This window comes from Macadamia integrifolia, unplaced genomic scaffold (assembly GCF_013358625.1).
Source record: "Macadamia integrifolia cultivar HAES 741 unplaced genomic scaffold, SCU_Mint_v3 scaffold690, whole genome shotgun sequence".
Lineage (NCBI taxonomy): Eukaryota > Viridiplantae > Streptophyta > Magnoliopsida > Proteales > Proteaceae > Macadamia > Macadamia integrifolia.
In genome coordinates this window covers 231,704-255,224 of record NW_024870514.1, presented here as the reverse complement: position 1 = coordinate 255,224, position 23,521 = coordinate 231,704, and the positions used below count along the sequence as shown (strand labels likewise).

Here is a 23,521-nt window from a genome sequence, read left to right as displayed (position 1 = left end):
CATCTCCTAACGCTAAGAGGTATGGTTTGTTGGAAGATAGGAACCGGAGATTCCATTAATATATGGAAGGATCCTTGGATTCCTCGTTGGAACCAAATTTTTATTGGGACGGTGATAAATGCAATTTCATCATTTCAACGTGTATCTAAGCTTATCATTGGTAAGAATTGGAATATTCCATTGATTTCTTCATTATTTACCACTGACATAGCCTGTTCTAATAACTAAAATCCTGCTAGCGAGTTCTATATATGCTGATTTTTTGTTTTGCACCCTTACTCGGAATGGAGATTTAACTACTAAGGTTGCTGCCATGATTCTCAGTTCTTCCACTCATCTCATGAATCAAGTGTAGGCACATCACTACCAGAGGAAATCCAAAATGCTTCCTTTTCCACCGATGATACTAGTGTTCTTTGTTCGAAATTTGAAAACCACTTCACTCGCTTGGCACAGGTAAGACCGTAAGACTACGTTGTTGCCCTCTCAGATCTTATAATAGCGGGAGCCTTATGCATTGAGTAGCTCTTCTTTTATATTTGTGTTTTAGTTCAATAGAAAAAGAAATTTTGATTGCCATTTATTTTTATAATGTATTTTCTCTAAAAAGATGTGCGCAGCAGGGATATTAAGGTTGAGATCAGAGTACCTCCAACTCTCCAAGGCGCAACCATATGCGCTCTCCTATATAATTCATTAGGGCCAAGTTCATTACTCAAAAGATAAATCCTTCACTGTTTTTTCAATCAAGTGTTACCTTTCTGTGGAATTCTAGGAACCAATGTTTGATATCTCACTAAAGACCAAGGAGCAAAGCCATAAAAGGTGATGGCTAATATCAATAGGTGGACCATTGATCAGAACCTCTCTGTAGATTTCTTTGTTTCTTTGATACAAATTCATCACCAGTCTCTTCTTCCATGCCTATGAATGACTACCTTAAGCTTGCATGACCTGGATATGTTACAGTTATCTATGATGGAAGATTTATTAAGAAGACCAATTAATACAAAGGGCATCAGTCATCGTTTTTAATAAAAATATTATTGTTGTTTGTATGATTATTATTTTTATTTATTTATTTTTTTTTTTTTTTTTGGCTTTTATGAATTTTGAGTATGCAAGGAATGCTTAATGGGCAAGGGCACAGGAAATATTCATGGGATTGCAAAAGGCAAAGTCTTTAAGCATCTATTGCCTCAATATTTGGATTGATCGAGGAGCTAGCCCGAGCGGCTCAGAACTATCATCAGTGGCCATGGGAGGTGTTTCCTGTTTTGTTAGATATTAAATCCAGGGACAATCTGTCCAAAAAGAAAATAAAAATCCAGGGACAAGAGTTCATAGTTCAATTAGGCTCATTCATATTCAAATCAGCAATCACCTAATTTTTGAGCACTCAACAAGTTACACCAGAGGGGTCAAAAGTTGTACTCAGGGTAATCTCACCCAGAACGGTTAAAGAATGGAAAATAAAAAGTTAGTGAAGGTACCTTTTATTATGCCTATTGTTCTGTGTGTATTGTTGTACACGATTTCATTTGCTTCCGACATCTTCAAACTATTATTATTTTCCTTTCCTGCTTTTCCCTTCCCTACCTGGAAGATTGAGGTGATTATTCTCTAATCACATAGATTAGTAATGTTCATTGAATTGCTAGTAAGACCATACACAATGACAATAGGTCAGGGCTTTGTTGGTTCAGGTGATACCTAGACAGAAAAATTCAAACCTGTTTAGTTGTTGTTGAAACTTGACCACTGCAGTGCGTGTGATTAGATAAATGACAAGAACAATGCTGAAGGGAAACATACGCTAGTGAGTAATGACCATATAAACTAGAATATTACCTAAAACTGATCAGGCCTTACCAAACCCATCCATTGCCATGTCAGAAATAAGGAGTTCAAAGCTCTATATGAGCATGTAAAACAGTCATCACTATTGAAAGGAAACAGAAACAAATGAGCAAATTTGTTCTACAGAGAACAGGTCCACTCAAGTATCGAGCTAAAAGTAAATTGTTCGTTTGCTACTGCTGGCATCTACATTGTAGGTTCAGTTTGTATCACAAGAGTCGCACTCAAATCACCAACATCAACTGCCTTCACTTGGCAAGCATCATCCTCACAAACTCCTGGTAATCAACCTGGCCATCACCGTCCACATCTGCTTCCCGGATCATCTCGTCCACTTCCTCATCTGTCAATTTCTCTCCCAGATTTGTCATTACATGCCGCAGCTGTTCAAATAGAAAACCACAAAGACAAGAACATACTCATTAGCAAAAGATTGCTTTGCCACATATCCCCCAAGTTATTCTTTCTGTACTTCCAAAGGTCATGTGGCAAAAAGAGAGCCATCTCCTCTACCTGTTGGCTCCAAAGAACTAAAAGGATAATTCTCTCTTCATGAGGGAAGGTCTATATTTGTCTTGTAACCCCCCAAATGGTTGAAAATTTAACAGTTCCAATGTACCAGAATGCACTTCTCCAGAGCAAACAGATTTTAGTTACAAACATGAGAAAGACACTTCCACAAACAGCCTTACCTCTGCAGCTGAGATGTAACCATTTTGGTCCTTGTCAAAGACCTTGAAGGCTTCCTTCAATTCTTCCTCAGAATCAGTGTCCTTGAAGAATATAAAAGAATATTAGTAAACACAAGAATATTCATAGAACCAGGCAAAAATTTCCAAGCTGTTCTTATTATATATGACAGTCAATGATCTGAGACATTAAGATGATCATTGGTTATCGTAATAAAGCCTGATCTCTGCCTTGCAGCTCAACCACAAGAGACTGAGCTACTCCCCTATGCCTTTTTCTCCCTGTGCAGACTTGTTTAAAGCTCCACAAAAGGCAGGAAAAAGGAAGCTAAGATAACAGGTCATACACAGAATATATTACCAATACAAAAACCCCATATATTCTCAGACCTTAAACATGCATTTCCCAGTTATTAAAGGCATGAAAAAGTTTGCACAGAGGGTGGGAGCATAAGCAACCATGGTATTCCCAACCGGATACTTTACAGGGGATTTAGCCAGCACATGCCGTAAACCAAGTTAACCAACATACTAATTCTGCAGCTTTGGGGATTTCCCACCATAATAAAATTAGATACTACGAAAATGTGCAAAGGAAAAAAAGTTGGCGAAAGCAGAATCCAAAAAGAGGTGTGCCCAGAACAAAATACCAAATGCAATTCAGCTAGCAAGTTATGAACATTATGTAATAACTGAATTACAAGACGGGCACATTTGGTAAACTTGAACCAAGCAAAACATTGACCAGCAGTAACATGTCCCAAAAGCACAAAATCCATGTAGAAAACAATAGCTTGAACCTAGATATGCTGGGGTAAACGTATTGTTAATTATAATCACCTTCATTTTCCGTGCCATCAAATTCAAGAACTCAGGGAAATCAATTGTTCCATTTTGATCAGCATCAACCTCATTGATCATATCCTGGAGTTCAGCTTCAGTTGGATTTTGCCCCAATGATCTCATCACGGTACCCAACTCTTTGGTAGTGATGCAACCTATAAAATGGATTTGTATGTTAGCAAAGAGAACACTGAGACAACAGATCATAGCTTTTTTTTTTTTTTTGCTGAAACAGATCATGCATTTTACAGCAAGTGAACATTACCACCAATATTACAGAAATATTAAAGCCAGATCACATGCTACTTGCAAGAATAGAAAATCCAGTCTAGCTAGAAATGACACCAATCCTAAACAGGTAGACAAAGGATAAGGTATTTCCAGTTAAAAAAAATGAACCTACAGTGCCTGAACACACTAAAATATTCACTAGCAGTTGTTATAATGGTAAAATTCATTCACGTTACTTAGATATTGAAAACTGACTTTCAAAACAAGAACAACTCCAATAGCCAATGCAGAGAGTCAAGAACACCACCACCAGCAAGCTGCGTTCCTTAACAAGCAATGGTCTAATAAACACATGGAAAATCTGGCACATGTCAAATAAAAACCGAAAAAATCTTGGAAGGTTCTTTGTAATCCAACAAATTTATTTTCTTAATAAATGTATGCGTATAATTAATTAATCCTATCGGAGATAAAATGATAGATCTACACCCTGGTGCATGCATGCACAAAAACTAAATATTCAAAAAAAAGTCTTTGACTTCCATTTTCTAGAACCCAATGTAATCATAGGTGCCAGCATCATAAATCCTAATTTCATTGTTGTGAGAATGCCATAATGTGAACGCACATGAAGCTGGTACTAAAATAACTTCAAAAGAACATAGGCCACTATAGGAAGGTTGTATCCATTGTTGAAGGTTAAATAAGGGGGAAAAAGAGAAAAAATTGCACAATTATTAACCTATTGTTTGCTCAAGGGGTAAGCAATTTGATTGATCATTAGAAATGTATAATTCAACTAGGCACATTGAGATACTCGACATAATTTGATAGATAAGTGATTACAGAACCATAAATCAAGGGAAAGGATACAATAAATCCATGTTTTTCTGCCAACAGAAAGAAGTATAAAAAAGGAAAGGGAAGAAAGTGACTGAAACCAATTTGTATTTTCCCAACTTGATCCGTGTGAGCCAGACATCCAGTATGTCATCCCAAGAAATAGCTTCAGCAACAATGGAAGTTTCAAAGTTTTCTTTAGAGAATAGCATACAGAGTTTTCAAGGTAGATTCACCTTTATACTACAGTATATTATGCCAAGAGATGCTGAAATTTCAAAAACTGAAAGAACGACTCAAACCATAACCCAGCACCAGGAGACATTAAACAAAATCTGAAAACGAGGAATTTAATCAATGCTCCAGGAATAACAGAATCAAAAGACAGTTCTCTATCTACACCAGAACCAAAGCATCTACGTAAACAGACATAAGGGATCCTCTCCCCAGTCGCCACCTCCCCCCCCCCCTCCCAAAAAATAATAAATAAATAAATAAACAAAAACAAAAGATAATGATATCTTTGCATCATGGGAAGAAAGAACCACAAGCCAACCCCCTTGAACAACAAAGGAAATGTTTCTCCTATAAAATTTTCATCGAATGAAATGAGAATGGCACCGGCTGTCAAGAATATAAATCAAACCATAAGCAGAAATGTATGCATCGCAGCCCCACCGCACAAAAATAACAGCAAATAAATAGAGAAATTGATCTGATCTGTCATGAATATAAATCAAATCATAAGATCTTGATCTGTCACGCGTTAAACTTCAGATCCAGAATCATCCACAATACAACTAATATTACAGAAAACAGACAGTCGACATATCATAAAGCACACGTTCACATAAAGAACGATCAATCAAAGCAAAATAAGTACGGTAAAACGCTCGACACATCGATCTAGATGCAATTTGCAGACTTCAAATAAGTAAAAAAGGAATCTCAGAAACCATAAATTTAAACAAAACAGCAACTAAAACAAACAAATCACCAGCATTTCCGTTCAAAATCAAGATCTCTTAATAAACACAGTTATCCAGTCAAATCAACACAGAAAAACAGTAACCAAATACAATTAACATTCTAGGGTTTCAATAAGCAAAAAAAACGAGACTCAAAGCTCAAATGAGGAGAGGATACAATAAAAGAAGAGAAAGCAAAAGTGTATGGAATGAAATATACCATCTCCATCCTTATCGAATAGGCTGAAAGCTTCCTTGAACTCCGAGATCTGCTCTTCTGTGAGTTGCTCTGCCATTAACGCTTCTGTTCTATTCACTCAAACAACGAGAACGGAGAAAACCAGAGACAAAGTGCGAGGTCTTGCTCTGGGTCTTGTTTCGTAATATATCTGCAACTCCCTCCAATTGTTAGCCAAGCCCTCACCATTTATAGTCCTCTCGATTACGCAAGAACACGTCGACCACACGGCGAATCAGAATCCGTCATCAGACGGTGGAGAATCATTAAAGTAGAGCATTATGGTGAGGACGTGGGGTCCCAAATTTTAATTTTGTAACCGAAGGAAGAAATGGATAGTGGGGCCCAGTATTCAACGGTTGGAGATTGACTAGTCGTCGTAGTCCATTATTCCATTTCCATCGTGTAGAAGCCTGACTGATTTGCCCTTGAACCTTCTGTTTCCCCAAAAATGCCATTGCTTAGGGACGAACGCGGGCTTGGCGGCTTGGCGACTTGGCATCTACAATAATAGCATACATGATAGATTATAGAAAGCGGGATCTTAGGAACAGGTGTCAAAATGATCCTGACCGTTCAAATATCAATAATTAAATCCAATTGGAACCACGTCAAAATAAATTATACACGAGTCAATTACTTACGATTTGGTTCAATTACTGATTTTATTGGTTTGATTCTACTTTTCGGTTTCAATCCTGGTTCAGTATAGACACCGTTAGAAGAAACAGCGGTTACCTTGAAGGGGTAGTTTCGACCATTTAAGAGTGCGTTCTGTTTGACCGTCAAACGAGACTTACCTGTTAGTTTCCGAATTTGTAATGAGATTTTAACGTATCTTAACGCATGGATCCAAGGAGGTACCAATCCAACGGTTCCAAGCAAGGAGGACAGTGAGACAATTCAATGCCAAGGGGTGTGAAATGGACCGGACCTAGAACCTGGTCGTCTATTTTTTTTTTTTTTGGTTCAGGTTCAAGGGCCTATTACATGGCAGATCCACATAGGAGCAAAGGGCAAACCCCTAGAGGAGTTAACAAGGGCCCAAGGCTAGACTCTTGAAAAATTAATGCAAATCGATGCACTTGAGAGGAATTGATCAAGTGACCAACCCTGAGAAAAAACTCCATTGAACATTGCAATCAGGCCAAGGCGTGTGCAAATTTTTGGTAAAAAATTTCATTATCGATAAACTGAAACCTGATTTTTCTAGTTTTTAGTGCTCACCCAATTCTCCTTGGTGCATTTCTTACATCCTTTCTGATTGCTTGAATTTCATTTTTAGGTTCAATGTGATATATTTTCACCTTGTTTATCAAGAAGGAAATTTTATTGTCGATGTAGTTATGAACTCCATTTGTAAAGTTATAATCATTAGTTTTTTGTTATTTGGAATCACTGTCCCTCTCCCTCTCCCTCTCCCTCTCCCTCTTGGCTCCATGATCCATTGAGATTGAACCTTGTGTTGTATCAATCGTTTTGTTTATTGAAATTGTCAACCTCATTCAGTTGTGATAAGGCTGAATTTGTTGTATTTATATGAATAGGTTATCCATGCCACTCCCCATTAAGGGTGTCAACTGGTATAATATTCGATCATGTACAACAAGCCAAGAGTCAATATTCAATCTATATTGAACCAAGAAAAATGTCCACATTTTAATACCAATACCATATTGTCTTGATACAAATTTTATTCAGGTATGAATATGTTCGTACTATTTCAAAACAATTTTTTTTTTTCATTTTTTGACATTTATGTATTATAGTTTTCGGTATGATGTTTTAGTATTTTGATACAATTCAATACATACCAAACAAGTTTTGTCTAGAAAAACCAGAACCATATCAAATCAAGATAGATACTATTTTGTCATATCAAAACACACCAAATCTCCTTCAATATGATTTCGGACTTTCGATACAATTTTAGTATCAGTATACAATACTGAATTGACACCCTTACATCTAAGGATGTGAATTTGAAACCGAAACTGTTTACCAAAATTGAATCAAGCCATTTACATCAAAATTGAAAAACCGCTTAGTAAATGGTTTGGTTATGGTTTCCAGTTTCAGACCGATTAGCTAAACAGGTTGAAACCGAACCGATCTATTTAACCCGTGGTTTCAAATCGAACCATTTAAACCGTCAAAACCGATCTGATTAACTTGTTTAAAGATTAAATAAGGTGGTTGCAAATTATCATTAGTATCTTATTTGATTCAAAGATTGAGTGCTGCAAGCCTGCAAATAATTCTAGAGGTAACTTGCTCATTGTTTGGAATGCCAATTAAATTAATCTAACTCACTAAGTAGAATGTATACTCATAAAAATGCAATTTTCGCTCATATCATGACATATTAAATATATATTTTTCAATATTATAACACATTATTTGGGAGGAAGGAGGAAGGAGGAAGGAGGGAGGAGGGAAGAGGGAGGAGGGACGAGGAAGGAAGGAGAAGAAGAAAATCTCTACTATAAGCATTACTTACTTACTTATTAGATGCGCTTGAGACTATTTTCTATCAAAATATTTTTTTTTTCTTAGTTGTTTGATTGTTTTAACAAAACATAATGGTTGCATTTCACATTTTTAAGATTGAATCGTTTGTCATCAAAAGTAAATTTTAGTAAACATGTGAATAAACTAGCAAAACCGATTGCTAACCGTTTAGAAATCGTATGGAATAAACCAAAATCGAAACCTTTTAAAACCATGAAATCGAAACCGTTCAAAAACCATGGAAACTGAAACCGTTTACTAAATGGTTAGGGTTTCAGAAAGTGCAACCGTTTAATAAATGGTACAGTTATATTTTCATCCAAAATATATGTGAACCGAACCAAACCAAACCATTTAAATCAAAACCGAACCAATTAATACCCTTACTTACATCTCCATGATAGTTTCATAGAAGATGCAAACTCTATATGACATTAGTCTTCTTGAAGTCATATAAGAAAATGAAATTGGGTCCTAAAGAAGCTTCAATGAATGTGTACATGGACCAACATTTCACATTTTCCTCCAATGAAACCGCCCCCACTCTTGACTTGGAAGAATCTTATCAAGGTCTTAAACCTCCCACAGCTTGCACTGATGGTGAAAGGATTGAGCCTGAGAGGTGGGGGTATTCTCCCTTGAAACATCTTCGTTTCTAATGGGTTACTTCCTCAAAGCTTGAACAGATCAAAGTTCCTACAAAATGATTTCTATTATTTATCTTTTTATTTATTTACTTATTTTATTAGGTTCATGGTTCGCATTTGTAGACTCTTCTATTTTTTTCCTTTTCGTTGGTCGGGGGATCGTACACATTTAAGGGCAAAATAGGAAGAGAAAGTAAAGAATTGTCGTTGTTTTATTATTATTATAGAGAGCAATTTCCACGATTCATCTAATGAGGGGTGGAATTTTGGAATAAAAATTCCACATGAGTGGTCTAATGTTTCTAGAACACGGATTGTCTTACATGGTCAATGGATAAAAACATTTTTCTATATTTTATTATTATTATTATTTTCAGAAAAAGACTAAATTATATGTATTGAAATAGAATTATTGTACATAAATTATAGACTAATAGTGTCTTTACCCAAAAAAGGGAGGAAATCTATAGGTGACAACAGATGAGGTTAGATCCACCAAAAAAAAATGTGGTTAGGTAGTAGGCTCCACCCATTGAACCTCAGTGTTGTTGCTAAAAAACCCCGCGAGTTGGTCCTGCACAAGCACAGACGGCGGAGGCCCGGAGCTTTGTCCGGGGTTAGTCCTCCGACGTTCAAGTTAGGGTCGGCCGCACAGTTTTCAGTAAAGGAGTAATGGTGAGGGTCTGCGACTTACCCCCTTCCTTCTTCTCAGGCCCTCTTATAAGGTTCCTCGGGCCTAGGGTTTCCTCTTGCCTTCTGGGGTCCCCCTTCCTCTCTCTCCCAGTCCCGCTCCAATACCTCTGTCCTCCTTGTGGGGAATATTCCCCTCATGCAAACGACGTGATAGAGCGTGATAGAGTCTTCGTACTCCCTACCTGGCGGGCGACACTTGTCCCGGTGGGCAACGCGTGTCCTCACCCTACTGAGCCGTATGATTTGGCTGTATCAGGAGCCCCCTTACTCCCGCTAGGAGTCTCTTCCTGTGGGAGTAACCAAATTTTTTGTAATTGTAATTTTTCCCTCTTTTTCCTGCCTCCGGCCTTATTCTTTCGGCTTTAGTTTTGCTTGCAACCGAGAGCTTCAGTCAGCCGATGTGAAGACCTTCGGTCAGTTCAGCTCGGCTGTAGCCTGAGCCCCCGATCGAGGCAAGGGCCTTCGGTCAGTTCGGCTCGGCCTTGTCCGAGACACCGACCAAGGTAAGGACCTTCGGTCAGATCGGCTCGGCCTTAGCCTGAGCCCACGACCGAGGTAAGGACCTTTGGTCAGCTCGGCCTTAGCCTGAGCACCGTCCGAGGTAAGGACCTTCGGTCAGTTCGGCTCGGCCTTGTCCGAGACCCCAACCGAGGTAAGCACCTTCGGTCAGCTCGACTCGGCCTTAGCCTGAGCCCCCGACCGAGGCAAGGTCCTTCGGTCAGTTCGGCTCGACCTTAGCCTGAGCACCGTCCGGGGTAAGGACCTTCGGTCAGGTCCGTTCAGCTTTGGCCGAACTCCCAACCGAGGTGAGGACCTTCGGCCAGGTCCATTCGGCTTTGGCCGACCCCTGACCAAGGTGTGGACCTTCGGTCAGGTCCGTTCAGCTTTGGCCGAACTCCCAACCGAGAGGGGGACCTTTGGTCAGGTCCGTTTGGCTTTGGGCGAACTCCCAACCGAGAGGAGGACCTTCGGTCAAGTCCGTTCGACTTTGGCCAAACTCCTGACCGAGAGGGGAAACTTTGGTCAGGTCTGTTGGCCGAACTCCCAATCGAGGTAAGCACCTTCGTTCAGCTCGGCTCAGCCTTAGATTGAGCCACCGACCGAGGCAAGGTCCTTCGGTCAGTTCGGCTCGGCCTTAGCCTGAGCACCGTCCGAGGTAAGGACCTTCGGCCAGGTCCGTTCGGCTTTGGCCGACCCTCGACCAAGGTGTGGACCTTCGGTCAGGTCCATTCGACTTTGGCCGAACTCCCAATCGAGAGGAGGACCTTCGGTCAGTTCCATTCGGCTTTGGCCAAACTCCTAACTGAGAGGAGGACCTTCGGTCAGGTCCGTTCGACTTTGGCCAAACTCCCAACCGAGAGGGGGACCTTCGGTTAGGTCCGTTCGGCTTTGGCTGAACTCCCAACCGAGGTGAAGACCTTCGGTCAGGTCTGTTCGGCTTTGGCGAACTCCCAATCCGAGGTAAGGACCTTCGGTCAGCTCGGCTCGGCCTTAGCCTGAGCACCATCCGAGGTAAGGACCTTCGTCTGTATTCATTTGGCAGAGTTAAGGTCACCAAACAGGAGAGTTCTTCTTAATTGCCGTAAACTAGCTTTCATATTTTCCATGAATAAGATCCTCCAGAGTTTAGGATGAGGAATTACAACTTAAAAGTGCATAAGAGCAAAATTTGCAAAATGCGAGTGTGCTTGCTACTCTTGTACGAGGCTTGGTTCTGCTCCATCGGCTTGAAGGATTTCTTCCATCTGGATGTACTTATCGCACCGAGCTCTCAACTCGGCCAGGTTCCTCGGTGTATGCTTCGCCAAAGACCTTTTCAGCTCCTTATCCTTGACGCCTCCCAGCAGGGCTGTGAACTCCTCTTTCGGGTCCAGACCTCTGATCGTGACCTTCTCTTGTTGGAAGCGCTTCATGTAGTTTCGCAATGATTCTCCTTCATGTTGCTTAATGTTGGTCAAGTTCAACGTGGTCTTCTGAAGGGGTTGGCTACTGGAGAATCCCTTCACGAAGAAGTAGCCTAGAACGCTGAAGCTGTGGATCAACTTCGTCGACAGACGGTTGTACCATAGCCTTGCCGCTCCTCTGAATGTTAATGGTAGGGCGCGACACATAATATTTTCCGAGACTCGATGGAACTGCATGGCGACCTTGAAGCCTTCCAGATGATCGACGGGGTCCCCAGACCCGTCATAAGTGTCATACTTGGGTAGGCGAAAGCCGATCGGGAGCGGATCCCTCATGACCTCATCAGCTAGAGCCATGTCATTAGTGAGGTCTGGCTCGTGGGTTTCCGTTTGATTTTCTGCCACCTTCTTGATATCGTCTTTCGGTTCTAGGATCATCCACCTCAACCCCGAGTCCTCATGCCTCTCATTGTCTCCTCGGCGCCGATCCCCATGTGGATCTCTGGCGGCATGCTGCGTCCTACCTCGGGGTGCAGGACTTTCCCTCACTGCTCGGTTTCGAAGGTTATGACCGGATCTTATAGATCCTGTACTGCTCCGATCCTCGTCTCGAGCCCTCTCAGGCTGGATGTGGGGGCCTAGCGGTGCTCCGCCGGTCCTCTGAGAGACAGCTTTGGAGACCTCCTTCATCGCCTCGACCATCCGGTCATACTTGTCCTGGAGGGCTTCGAATTGCTCCCTTGTCACGTATTCTTGCGCTTTGGGAGGGGGCGGAGGATCACTACCTTTGCGTACTGAATATCCGCCTGAGCATGGGTACCTTATGGATACTTCCCGGTCATCATTACCCCTTACTCCTCCTATCTCAGCCGAGGGAGGAAGCCCCCCTGAAGGTTCTTCCCCCATATTCACGTTTGACGCTGCTCTTATCTTCCTGCGGTTGTAGGCTCTCCCCACCATTACTGTCGTTCCCACAGACGGCGCCAATCTGTTGCTGCCAAAAAACCCCACGAGTTGGTCCTGCACAAGCATAGACAGCGGAGGCCCGGAGCTTTGTCCGGGGTTAGTCCTCCGACACTCAAGTTAGGGTCGGCCGCACAGTTTTCAGTAAAGGAGTAATGGTGAGGGTCTGAGAGCTTACCCCCTTCCTTCTTCTCAGGCCCTCTTATAAGGTTCCTCGGGCCTAGGGTTTCCTCTTGCCTTCTGGGGTCCCCCTTCCTCTCTCTCCCAGTCCTACTCCAATACCTCTGTCCTCCTTGTGGGGAATATTCCCCTCATGCAAACGACGTGACAGAGCGTGATAGAGTCTTCGTACTCCCTACCTGGCGGGCGACACGTGTCCCGGTGGGCAACGCGTGTCCTCACCCTACTGAGCCGTATGATTTGGCTGTATCAGTCAGTGATCAAACTTTGAGGTGGACGATAATACCATTTATGTTTATACAATGATATTTTTATTTTTTAGGTCAACTGATAATGCAATGACATGGATTATCCACATGGCAATATAAAGCTTGCAGAACTTATCATCAGAAAAATAATATACGAAGCTTGAAGAAAAGGTCAAAGTCAATTGGTGGCTTCGAATTTAACGATTTAAGGAAAAAAAAAAGAAAAAAGAAAAAAAAAGGTCTACTCAATGCACAAGGCTTACATATGTGCGAGGTTTGAGGAGTGAAGACTACGCAGCCTTACCCCGAAAATGTCGAGAGACTACTTCTCAAAGTATATGGTTAATTGAAGGTTAGGATGTCAATTAAGTTGTACTATTGTAACATGCTGGTCATAGGTTCGAAATTTGAAACAATTATGTACACTAGCCCCTCACGACCCGACAGAATCACAAGCCTCATGGACTAGGCTACTATTTTTTTTTTTTGGTCCGATTTCAGTTTAGCTAAATCAATCTTGATCTGTTACTAGGCCAACGCAAAATCAAACCATTAAGGAAGCTTTAGATTCGGTTTTGATCCAATTTTGTCTGGTTTGTTGTTGGTTTGTAATTGGAGACTGCTATCAAGTTTGGTCCAATCCGGTCTGATTTTTTAGTTTCATGTGTATATTAGGAATTAAATGAAAAAATTCTAGGTTTTGTCAGAGGTTTTCAGTTTCTTACCAAGTTACTATTCGATAGGTATTGGTCCAATTTTCGATTTTAATTGGAATGGTATTCAATCTGATACAACGAGCCAAGAATCAATACTAAATCTGTATCCAACCAAGAAAAACGCCCACATTTTAATGCAGATACCATATTATCTTGATACAATTTTTATTCAATATAAATATTGGTATGAATATGTTTGTATGGTTTCACAACGATACTTTTTTCTTTTTTTGTCATTTATGTTTTGTAATCGATATTTCAATATGATTTTAGTATTTTAATACGATTCAATACATACCAAATAGTTATGTATGTTTATTGACCCTAGAATAGTGGCTGAATTTCTTGGGTAAGACTAAGTTTGTTGTTGTCGTAGAATGATAGCCTTTTTACCCAAAAAAAAAAAGAATGGCAGTTGAATCCTACACTATGGGTGTAGAAAAACTTTCTCCTATTAGTAATAAGTTAGCCCAAGGCATTGATCATTGGTTTGTGCCTGGACATTAGCCCATGCTTCGCCCTACTGATCCAAATCTAAATCCCAAGCTTAGGCCCTAGCCCGAGGACATACATTAATATGAAGTGGCATCGAACAAACCATCAGCCTAAAAAATGATTCAAAAAAATTAAGACTATCAGCTTGGAAGGTAAAATATAATTGTAGAAAACCAATTTTTCAAATATAAATATCTTAAATGGAAATGAACACAAATCAATACGGAATTTCTTATCCATTTACATCCCTAGACCTCACATCATCTTCTCTACCATTTCTTCAGTTTCATCCCCTTCAGAAAGATCACTAAGAATGATTCTATGAGACCATGAAACATTAAACCTTGAACTCCATGAAAACCAAATGAAGGTTTTAGGAGAACTCCATGAATCCTTAACATTAAATTCCATGAAAGTAGCAATGTCTACCCTGGTATAAACCATTAATAAAAACCATTGACCCTCAAAACTTGAAATCTAGAGATATAAACAATAGAAGTGTTAAGTTTGTCTCGAATTCTTGACCCGTTTTGAAGAATGACCCGTTTCGACATATTTTGGTGGTGACCCGAATGGGAAGTTTTCTGAGATCTATGATGGAAGCAGAGGGGTTGGGTCGTGGTTCAACCTGATGGATCGACTCGCAACTTGGAGGAGTATATAATGTACTATCATCTTGTGAGCAAGTCATTGTAATTTGGGGGTTTTTTAAGCTAGGGTTTCAGGATGAGTTTTCTCACCGCTACTTGGGTGTAATCTCTCTTCTACATAGTAAAGCATCTTCTTTTTCGCCGGAGGACATAGCACATGTGATACCCTACTTTTTAAACCCGGTCTAATTACCCGTATTGACTTGGTTTGATCATATAAGGGCTGAACCGGAGAGAACCGACACAGGTACCATATGGAATATGGTACCAAGGGTGACCTTGAACTCGGGTTGGCCTGGCATGACCGAGCGGGTACCAAGTGTAATACGTGCACCTAAGCCTTGCACTTGCACCCACCATGAGGCCATGTACAAAAAGTAAATGTACGTACTAGTATTTGTGGGTGCTAACGTAATCTAATATTATGTGGGAGTTTATTTCCATTGAAGCCCACCTGAGATATACCCACCTAAGATATAGCCCACCTGAGATTTACCCACCTGAGATAGCCCACCTGAGAATAGAAGATATTTTGGGGGGCCCAGGTATAAAAGAGGTGACATTAATTGTCTTTTCCCTCATTAATGATAGTTGGTCGATGGGAGAGTAAAGAAGAGAGAGAAAGAAGAAGAAAGGAAAAGAGGAAGAAGAAGAAGAAAGAAGAAGGGAAAATCGACCGTAGAGTTTCACTGGAGTTGGGTCTTGGTATTTTGAGCCCGGATTAATGATTAGCTTGTCAAGATCTTCAATTTTAGGTAGGTATTGTACACATTCTAAAGATTCTTAGGAAAACCCCTTTCTGAAACCATTTTTTTTTTATTTTTGGGAAAGAGCCCACTTGAATCTTGCTAATCCTACTTGGATAATCAAATCTAAGGTCTAATGGAAGGTGTGTATAATGATATTGAAGGATTTGGAAAGAGTGTTGGTGAAGATCTAAAGTATTTGGAGGTTCTTGAGCAAAAGAAGTGAAATTTGGGGTTTCATTGGTGTTCTTGAGAAAGAGGTAAGAATCTTCATTTTTCTTTTGATTTGATCTTAGATCTAGGTTGAGGATACATGATTTGACCTTAGATGAGTGATTTGAGTCGCCCGATCGACCCCAAACAAGTTCCCTAAGCCGGAGAAAAGTCAAGAAAGATGTTGGAACAATTTCGTTTCAAGACTAGGGGGTATTTTTAGCCCACTTGTCTTCAGGTTCTGACCCACTTGAGTTCCCAGAACTAAGTTTTTGGGCTCTGGTGTAACTGGTGGGCTGAAATCGGTGGGCTACATAGCCCGCCTGTCTTTGGCTCTAGTCCATCTGTCTTTCCATAATTCCTAGAATTGATCCAAATTTGATGGGTAACCCCCATTTATGATTCTAAACCCAATTGTAGTGTTCAAATATGATGATTTTGACCCCAAAATAGTGAAATGATAAACCATTATGTTTATGATAGCTTACACTCAATATACACGTACCCACACATCGGATCTTTTTTGTACCACGTACAAGCACCATGTATATATACAAGTAAGTGGGGAGTGGACTCTGATTTAATTTCAAAATATTATGCATCATTTAACATGTGTTAGTCTAGCCATGCCATTATATCACTTGTGTGTAGACTAGACTAGACATCACATATGCCATATCAATCATTGTATGTGCATTTACATCACATGTTATGCTTTGCTTTATGATGAATATCCTTTATGTCTTAATGTATATGATAGAAGAATTTCATTTAGACATGATGTATATGCTAGATTAGATGCCGTAGTCGGCTTGGAAATGAGTGCATGGTGGTTTGTGGAATGGGACGCGGTGCCATTGTGTAATCGTACTATACTCATGAAGAGGCATGTGGCTAGAATGTGATTTACCCTTGTGCTACGACCCTTCCCAACAGAGGTTTACGTGTTGGGAGATCATTGGGGGGAAGCATCAGGTTGCGGTTATCAAACTCCTGCAGCGGTTAGAAGTACGCACGACTGATCGCTAGGACAGTCGGTAACCCCAGTGGTATATTCAGAGGGCCAATCGTACTGCTTTTATTTCGGGTGGAGTCACCCATTTACTTATGTCATTTAAATTTACCGGAGGTCAACATGTATTTAAATTCCGGTGCCAACAGTGGGCCTTCTCTGACAACCCTATGGGCGTATCGCGAGATGGTTCGCGGATCATACCCAGGGCATACGCGCACTGTGGTTGTGAGTAGCACATAATACCTAGTAATGTTGTTAGGCTAATAGGGTTAAAAAGAATTGTATATAGGCGCATTTGTATTATGACTGTTTGTGTGATTTTCCTTGTGTAGTCTTCCTTTCCACTTACTGGGCTAGTGAGCTCACCCCACGTGTACAACTCATTTAGGTGATTTTGCAGGTTACCCTACCCACTGGAGATCAGGAGCCGACCCCATTGTGGAGTTTCCCTCTGAGGACTGGTGGATCCTCGATGTGTTCGAGCACAGTGCCGATTGCACGTGCGAAGATTGTGCTGCAGTGACTCCTCTGTGATTATTCTAGATTATTTTGATGTACACCCTTTTGATGACTTGATGCTTAAATTGTTATATTTTTGTGTATATATCATGCCTTTGGGCCCAAATGTATATAACTTTTATAACTCAATTTAGGTATCAAGTATTTGGATACAATTATTGGTATTATTATGAACAGGTCTTCCGTTGAAAATACAGGTTTGTCTTAGTTTAGTAGAGGTATGCTGTATTGAAGTTACTGCATTGTTGATCCTAGCAGGTTTGTGAGTTAATCGGTGTTAACTCAATCACCGGCTCAGCTTTGTGCGAGCAGGGTGTGACAGCACACCACACCGGTGTGTGAACCTAGTTAAATCTTTGTGTTGTGCGGATCTGTTGGTTGTTTATTTTTTGTATTTGTTGGGGTTTGCTCTAACAAGAAGCATTACCACCAATCTTCAAATTAGTTGGAGTCACCAACTATGAAGAAGAACGTCGCTAGAGTTCAAACCCCACCTTTGCAAAATCTAAGGAGAAAAAGAGGGAGTTGAGAGTTGTCTGGTTAAATTGGACGGTTACAGGCCATCAAATAATACCTCGAGATTCTTTACTCACATGTCAAGTTTCCGTTCTGTCTGAGTAGTCCAATTGTAAAGCGAACTATTAAACATTACAAACAAAGATGGCCATCTCCTAATACAAAACTGGATAACAAAGGAAGAAGCTAGAAAGAGCATAAATACCCAACCACTGAAATAAAAGGGGAGGGGGGGGGCTAATATATGGCATTTTAAGGGGCATTGCTACAGTAATCCAAGTCTTAAAAGGGGTGCCAGTGTGCAGTTTCAATCTTTAGTTGGCGGTGTGCAAATCTTTTACCCTATAAACTTAATAACCATATAGTAGGTAGAACTGTTGCAAGCAGATACCGGAAAATTTGTTTTATTCCTCTCCTCTTTATCCTACTTAATATAAGACATCTTAAGGGGCATTGCTACAGTAATCTGAGTCTTAAAAGGGGTGCCCGTGTGCAGTTTCGGTGTGCAAATCTTTTACCCTGTAGACTTAATAACCATATAGTAGTTAGAACTGTTGCAGCTGATGTGGAAATATTGTTTTATTCATCTCCTCTTTATCCTTCTTTTTCTCTCCCTAAACAATATGAAATATATCTAAATTGGTCTCAGAATAGGTTTCATGACTGCATAAGAGGCTCCTCTAGTGAATTCATTTACTCTTCAAGCAAGAATGAAGTTTCTGTGTTGCCAGTCACATTTTTATCCCTGTAGTTCCATATCCAGTTCAGCACAAATAACACTGGGTGACAGAGCAAATGAGAAGGGGAAAACAGAACAGAAATTATTTGAACCTTGCTCTCTTGAGGGCCCTCTGTATTTCAGACTTGATCAAGTTTCCTGAAGCTTCTTGTTCTTTTCAGATTGGCACAGCTATCAAAATAACAGTACCAAGGCCAACTTTCATGCTTGCATATGCAAATTTACAATAAAAACTAAATGGAAGAAATGCTGTACATGGTTGTACAAGGTAAATAAACACATAGAGCAGTGTCAATTCACTTGCCTATCAGTTGAGCAGAGTCTTCAGGGGTTTCCACATGGCATGGCATCTAGATTCTCAGTCATGATTCAACACCAAGCATTTCAGTTAGATCAAAGTCACACACACATACACCCACCCACACCCACATCCCTTTTTTCCATACTGTTGCTGCAACATTTTTTCCTTTCCTCAACTTCTATAAGAAATATGATACCTAGACTGCCTCAATATTTTTGTTAGAACAAACGCTAACAAACACGAAGGAAACAAATATATTAAAGAGAAATGATATAGAGATTTAATGTGGTTCACACACTAATGTACGTGATGTGTAATGTCCACGGGTGAAGGAGAAGATAATTCACTATATGATAGAAGAAAGATTACAATGGAGATCTGTTCCGTCTGTTTCCATTACAAATCGGCAAGACAGTCTCTCGTGTTTCCTTCTACTGTGTGTCTGTATCAACGGATCGACTGTGTCGAAGGGAATAGAGTGTAAGATGATAGGTCTTTTCCCTATAGCAGGTATTGTGCGATCTGCATCTAGTCATTCCCTGCCATGTATTCCGGTGAATCGATGCCTGTGTTTCAACGTAGGTAATGAGATCAGGAGTGTCTCCCTGATCGTACTCTCAAGAACACCCAAACTCGCAGCAAGAACTCTCGCCTAGAAAACACGAAAAACCTCTTTTCTCTTGTTTCTCACTTGCTTACATAACAAGACAACAAAACATATATACTCCTCCATGTCGGGTCGATCTATTAGGACAAAGTGAACTGCGGGGGTGAGTGATGGGCTCCGGGCTTGGGCTGATAGCTACCATCAAAGATCTCCAAAAAAAAAATATATCTCATTCAGTTGCCACTAATAAATGTCGGAGCGGGGCAATCTTCAAAACGGGTACAAGAATTCAAGACACACATAACAGTTTTCTTGTTTGGACTATGAACTACCTTAAACTTGTCATTGGCCACCCATTTAATGCACCACCTCTTGGGTAGGTCATAGTTCAATTGCCACAAACTGCAACTCACTTTATGACCTCAACCATCCAACAACAAACCTTATTCTGGACCATGCACAAAATTCTACCGAGGGAGCCCAAAGGAAGCAACATTTTGAACTTTTGATACCCAATAAGTTGTGAGACATATGAATCTCTAGGTATAAATAAAACCTGTACTGGCTGTGTGGTTAATAATGGTGTAACTACTTTTGTCATTAGATGGACAAGTAAACTAATTAGATAGGCATATCAATCTACAGAAAGATTAAGTGGAGAAGGGGATGAAAATGAAACTTGAAGAATTACTGAAGAAAAGAGAATTCAGTTGGTGGCTCATGGCATAACTATTGCTAATCAGAGGACCAATTTCACTGTCAATTTGTGCAGAAGCAGATGTTGATCAGAGAATACCCAGAGAGACCATGTGAAGAAAAACTTAATGCTCTAAAGTGGAGAAAATCAAATTCAGAAGATGACAGGTTTAAACAAGTAATCTTATCAAAGAGAAAAGAGTTCAGATTATAAAGCAAAGAGGGACAGAGAAAAATGAATCTAAAATCAAAACTATTTAATACCACATCTCATTTAACAGGAAGAAAGAAAAAATTTACCAGCTCCATTTGTTGAAAATGTCCTTGAAGATTAAGGAGCCTCGAGAGTCGAGATCATATCTGAAAGATAAGAGCTGGTAGAGAGGGCATGGGTCTTCTGGTTTCTATGGGGAGCCATGGAGCCATGGAAAAACATCATACCACATTAGTGGGAGTCTGAAAACTAAAAAAGTTCTATATACTCATGGAGATTTGAGACTAATCATGCCATCTTCACATAAAACAAAGAAAGAACAGAGGAATAAGTCATATAAGAGCTTCTACTGCTAATTGCTTTTGCTGAATCTAAGCCCAAATAATTACCTTAATGTAAGTTCAGAACACACCCAAAACTTTGTTCCACATAATTTATAAACTTCTTACTTGCAATGTATGGTTTAATCCCAGATCAATCTTCCAATAATATTGACCAGCACAATGAGCATAGAAAAGGGAAGGTGGGGTTCCTCATGAGCTATAACCATTGAAAAGGTATGAGATGCAGCAGGACTATCTACACTATAAACCCAATTTAACTGGACTGTGTGGGAAGTTGCAAGCATAATCAAATGATTCTCAGATAGTTTCCTATTGATATTTTGTTTTTTATGTCTGGAATTCTTGACTACTCTAACAAACTTTGGTGGCTACTTGAATGGGATTTATTTTCAGAGGTTTGTGATGGTAGCATAGGGCTTGGGCCTAGCCGGAGCCCATCATTGATCTTGTATGGGGTGTAGAGGCGAAGTCCCCATGGTACTACTGTATGACTAAATGAATTGACCCAACTTGGAGGAGTATTCATATGTTATGATGTCTTGTTGGGTAAGTGAGATTTGGGGTTCAGTTTTTGGAGGAATGTTCTTGCCGCGAGTTTGGGTATTCTAGAGAAATCTCCATTGTAATCTTTATTCCAACATAGCCATCTTCTTCTTCGCCCGAGGTCATAGCACATCTCATTGGTGTATGTGAACCTTGTTAAATCTGCACCATCTCATGCGAATCTGTCTGTTTTCTTCGTTATCTTTGCTGTTTGTTCTCACATATTTTAATGATCTAGCTTCTCAACTTCATCTAGTCACTGCCTGTGATTACTTTCTCAGTAATCAGTTTTCACAAAGCCCCCCCAGAGGTCGGTTGCAGAAAACAAGAGAGAAGAGTGGGTTAACTGGATCGATATGTAACAAGCTTTAACTGATTAGAGCAGACCAAATTATGATAACCTTCCCAATTACAAAAAGGGTTTAAAAAATAAAAAAGAAAGGCCAATCCTGACATAGTCAGTAATATTTGTCTTCCTTTGTTCCTCAGTTGGATTCTGTGAAGAAACGATAGGGGTGTGGCCGACTCTGGCTTCTGTTGGAGGGAAAAATGATGGCTTCCAGATTTATAGCAAATAGTTCAGGTTCTCTTCTTCTTCTTTGAGTTATAACTTTTGTCCAGTTGAACGAGAACTTACACTGGTTGTACTATTTTTCTCTTTGCTGCTCTTATATTAGGTTTCGTTAATCTTGGTATTCCTAAACTACCATTTCCTACACAGAAGTCTAGTGCCACTGGATTTGGAGATTCTAATAGAAATCGGTTTGTTTCAGGGAGGGTGAGTTTTTGATTTTTCTCCTCTTCTACTTTTGGGTTCTTGATTAATAATTTTTTCCACCCAATTGAGTTTTCTCATTCTGCTTCAAAACAGATTTGGGGAAGACGTAATTGGTGTTCGTTTGCTGCACTTACCCACATCAAATGTGCTGCTTCATCCGGAAGGAATCAACAAGAACTTAGGTTTAGCGAGGATGAGTACCGCTCTGAGCCCTTTTGGTCATCTCTTATTAAAGAAGCAATCTGGTACTGTACCTTTGGTTTTCCTTATTTTCTTTCAATGCTGTTATTTTTAGTAATTTTTCTCTTCGAACCAGCGAAGGTGTTGAAATTGATATCCAGGTTTGAAGGAATTTGCTTGTAAGAACAGAATTTTGGATGAGTAGTAGTACTTACTAGGTGACTGTTTGCTTGTCTTCTTCACAGGGCCTTGAGATCTTTGCTTGTATTTCTGCTTGAGCAGCCCGGACAGCTGAAGTATATAGAGTGGCCAAGCTTCCAAAGCACGGTTTGTATTCTAAAACCTGAGTTAGTTTCTTCAACAAATTTAATGCTTCTTAAAATCTCTTTGAATAGTTCAATGTGACTTATATACCACATGTTGAGGAAGGCTAGAATCATGGTTGCAAGAAATAAATCAGCTTCTCTGCTGATTTGACTATGCTGGGGTTTGAACTTTGGAGGTCATTCTATGGATAGCTAGATAAGGTGCTCCCTAATTGCTGGCCCAAAAATATTGGTTCAACATAATGCAGTTGCTTTGCCCGGAATCTTTCCAAGTTGAATGGAAACTATATTATAGCAGGAAAGTAATGTGAGTCATAGAAATTATTGGATTTAAATAAACTATACACAGTATATAATCAATCATCAATATGATTATTGATGTTTACAAACTAAAATCACTAGTGCTGCCCTCATCGAAGTTAAGTCCCAAGCCATGAGAGACAATGAAGAGAACTAATTCATGTCCTGATTAAAATTGCAACATAGTGATGCAAAGCGTCAATCCAAATGTGTTAAAGTGATCAAGTCATTTTGTATTCATTTACTTTTTTTGATAGTACGACTTTTTAGTGGATTAGTCATTAATCTGTTCTTAGCTCATAATGGTATATTTGTATCCTTTTGGAGAATGTGACGAGCTGTTTTATTGCTTCAGTCTCTATGTATTTATAAAGTTTAGGAGTCATGGAGAGTAAGTTCATGAATCTAAAACTGATTACTAGTGCTCTGATATATGTTGGAGTTAAGTTTCTCAGTTTAAGTTGACAGATTGCATTGAATAAAAAAGTGTACCTTTGGCATGCATGGAAGGAGTTCATTGAGTAGGCATAATTGATTCTATACTGTAAGATCAAACACCAAGAAACACGAATAATAAAGAGACAATAGATCTATACAACACAGATTTAACGAGATTCACACACCAGGGTGGTGTACTATGTCCTCAGGCGAAGAAGAAGATGATTCACTATGCAGAAGAGAAATTACACTCTAGCAGCGGCGAGGAAAAACTCGCCTTGAAACCCTAGCTTGAAAAACCCCAAAATACAATGACTTTCTCAACAAACAACAGTACATTATATATACTCCAAATCGCGGGTCGACCCAT

General features: G+C 40.0%; 2 protein-coding genes and 1 long non-coding RNA gene across 5 annotated transcripts; 1 reads left to right on the top strand and 2 right to left on the bottom strand.

Annotated features, from left to right (window-relative positions):
- Positions 1-1,847: 1,847 nt before the first annotated feature.
- On the bottom strand, positions 1,848-5,849 carry LOC122069723 (calmodulin). Its single transcript, XM_042633787.1, has 4 exons — positions 5,652-5,849; positions 3,390-3,547; positions 2,553-2,633; positions 1,848-2,243 (listed from the first exon to the last, which is right to left on the bottom strand). The coding sequence occupies exons 1-4, from the start codon at positions 5,725-5,727 to the stop codon at positions 2,109-2,111; spliced, it is 450 nt and encodes a 149-aa protein (XP_042489721.1). The 5' UTR covers positions 5,728-5,849; the 3' UTR covers positions 1,848-2,108.
- A 13,149-nt stretch (positions 5,850-18,998) lies between these two features.
- On the bottom strand, positions 18,999-22,427 carry LOC122069721. The gene is made up of 2 exons (XR_006137522.1): positions 22,303-22,427; positions 18,999-19,541 (listed from the first exon to the last, which is right to left on the bottom strand). It is a non-coding gene; the product is annotated as an uncharacterized LOC122069721 (long non-coding RNA).
- On the top strand, positions 21,015-22,492 carry LOC122069720. 3 transcript variants are annotated; one of them, XM_042633785.1, is made up of 5 exons: positions 21,015-21,132; positions 21,619-21,712; positions 21,807-21,907; positions 22,001-22,152; positions 22,333-22,492. In XM_042633785.1, the coding sequence occupies exons 2-5, from the start codon at positions 21,679-21,681 to the stop codon at positions 22,490-22,492; spliced, it is 447 nt and encodes a 148-aa protein (XP_042489719.1). In that variant the 5' UTR covers positions 21,015-21,132; positions 21,619-21,678. The 3 variants fall into 3 exon arrangements, with proteins under 3 accessions (XP_042489719.1, XP_042489718.1, XP_042489717.1); XM_042633784.1 differs by lacking the exon at positions 21,015-21,132 and adding an exon at positions 21,139-21,271; XM_042633783.1 differs by lacking the exon at positions 21,015-21,132 and having other exon boundaries at positions 21,285-21,712.
- Positions 22,493-23,521: the final 1,029 nt, after the last annotated feature.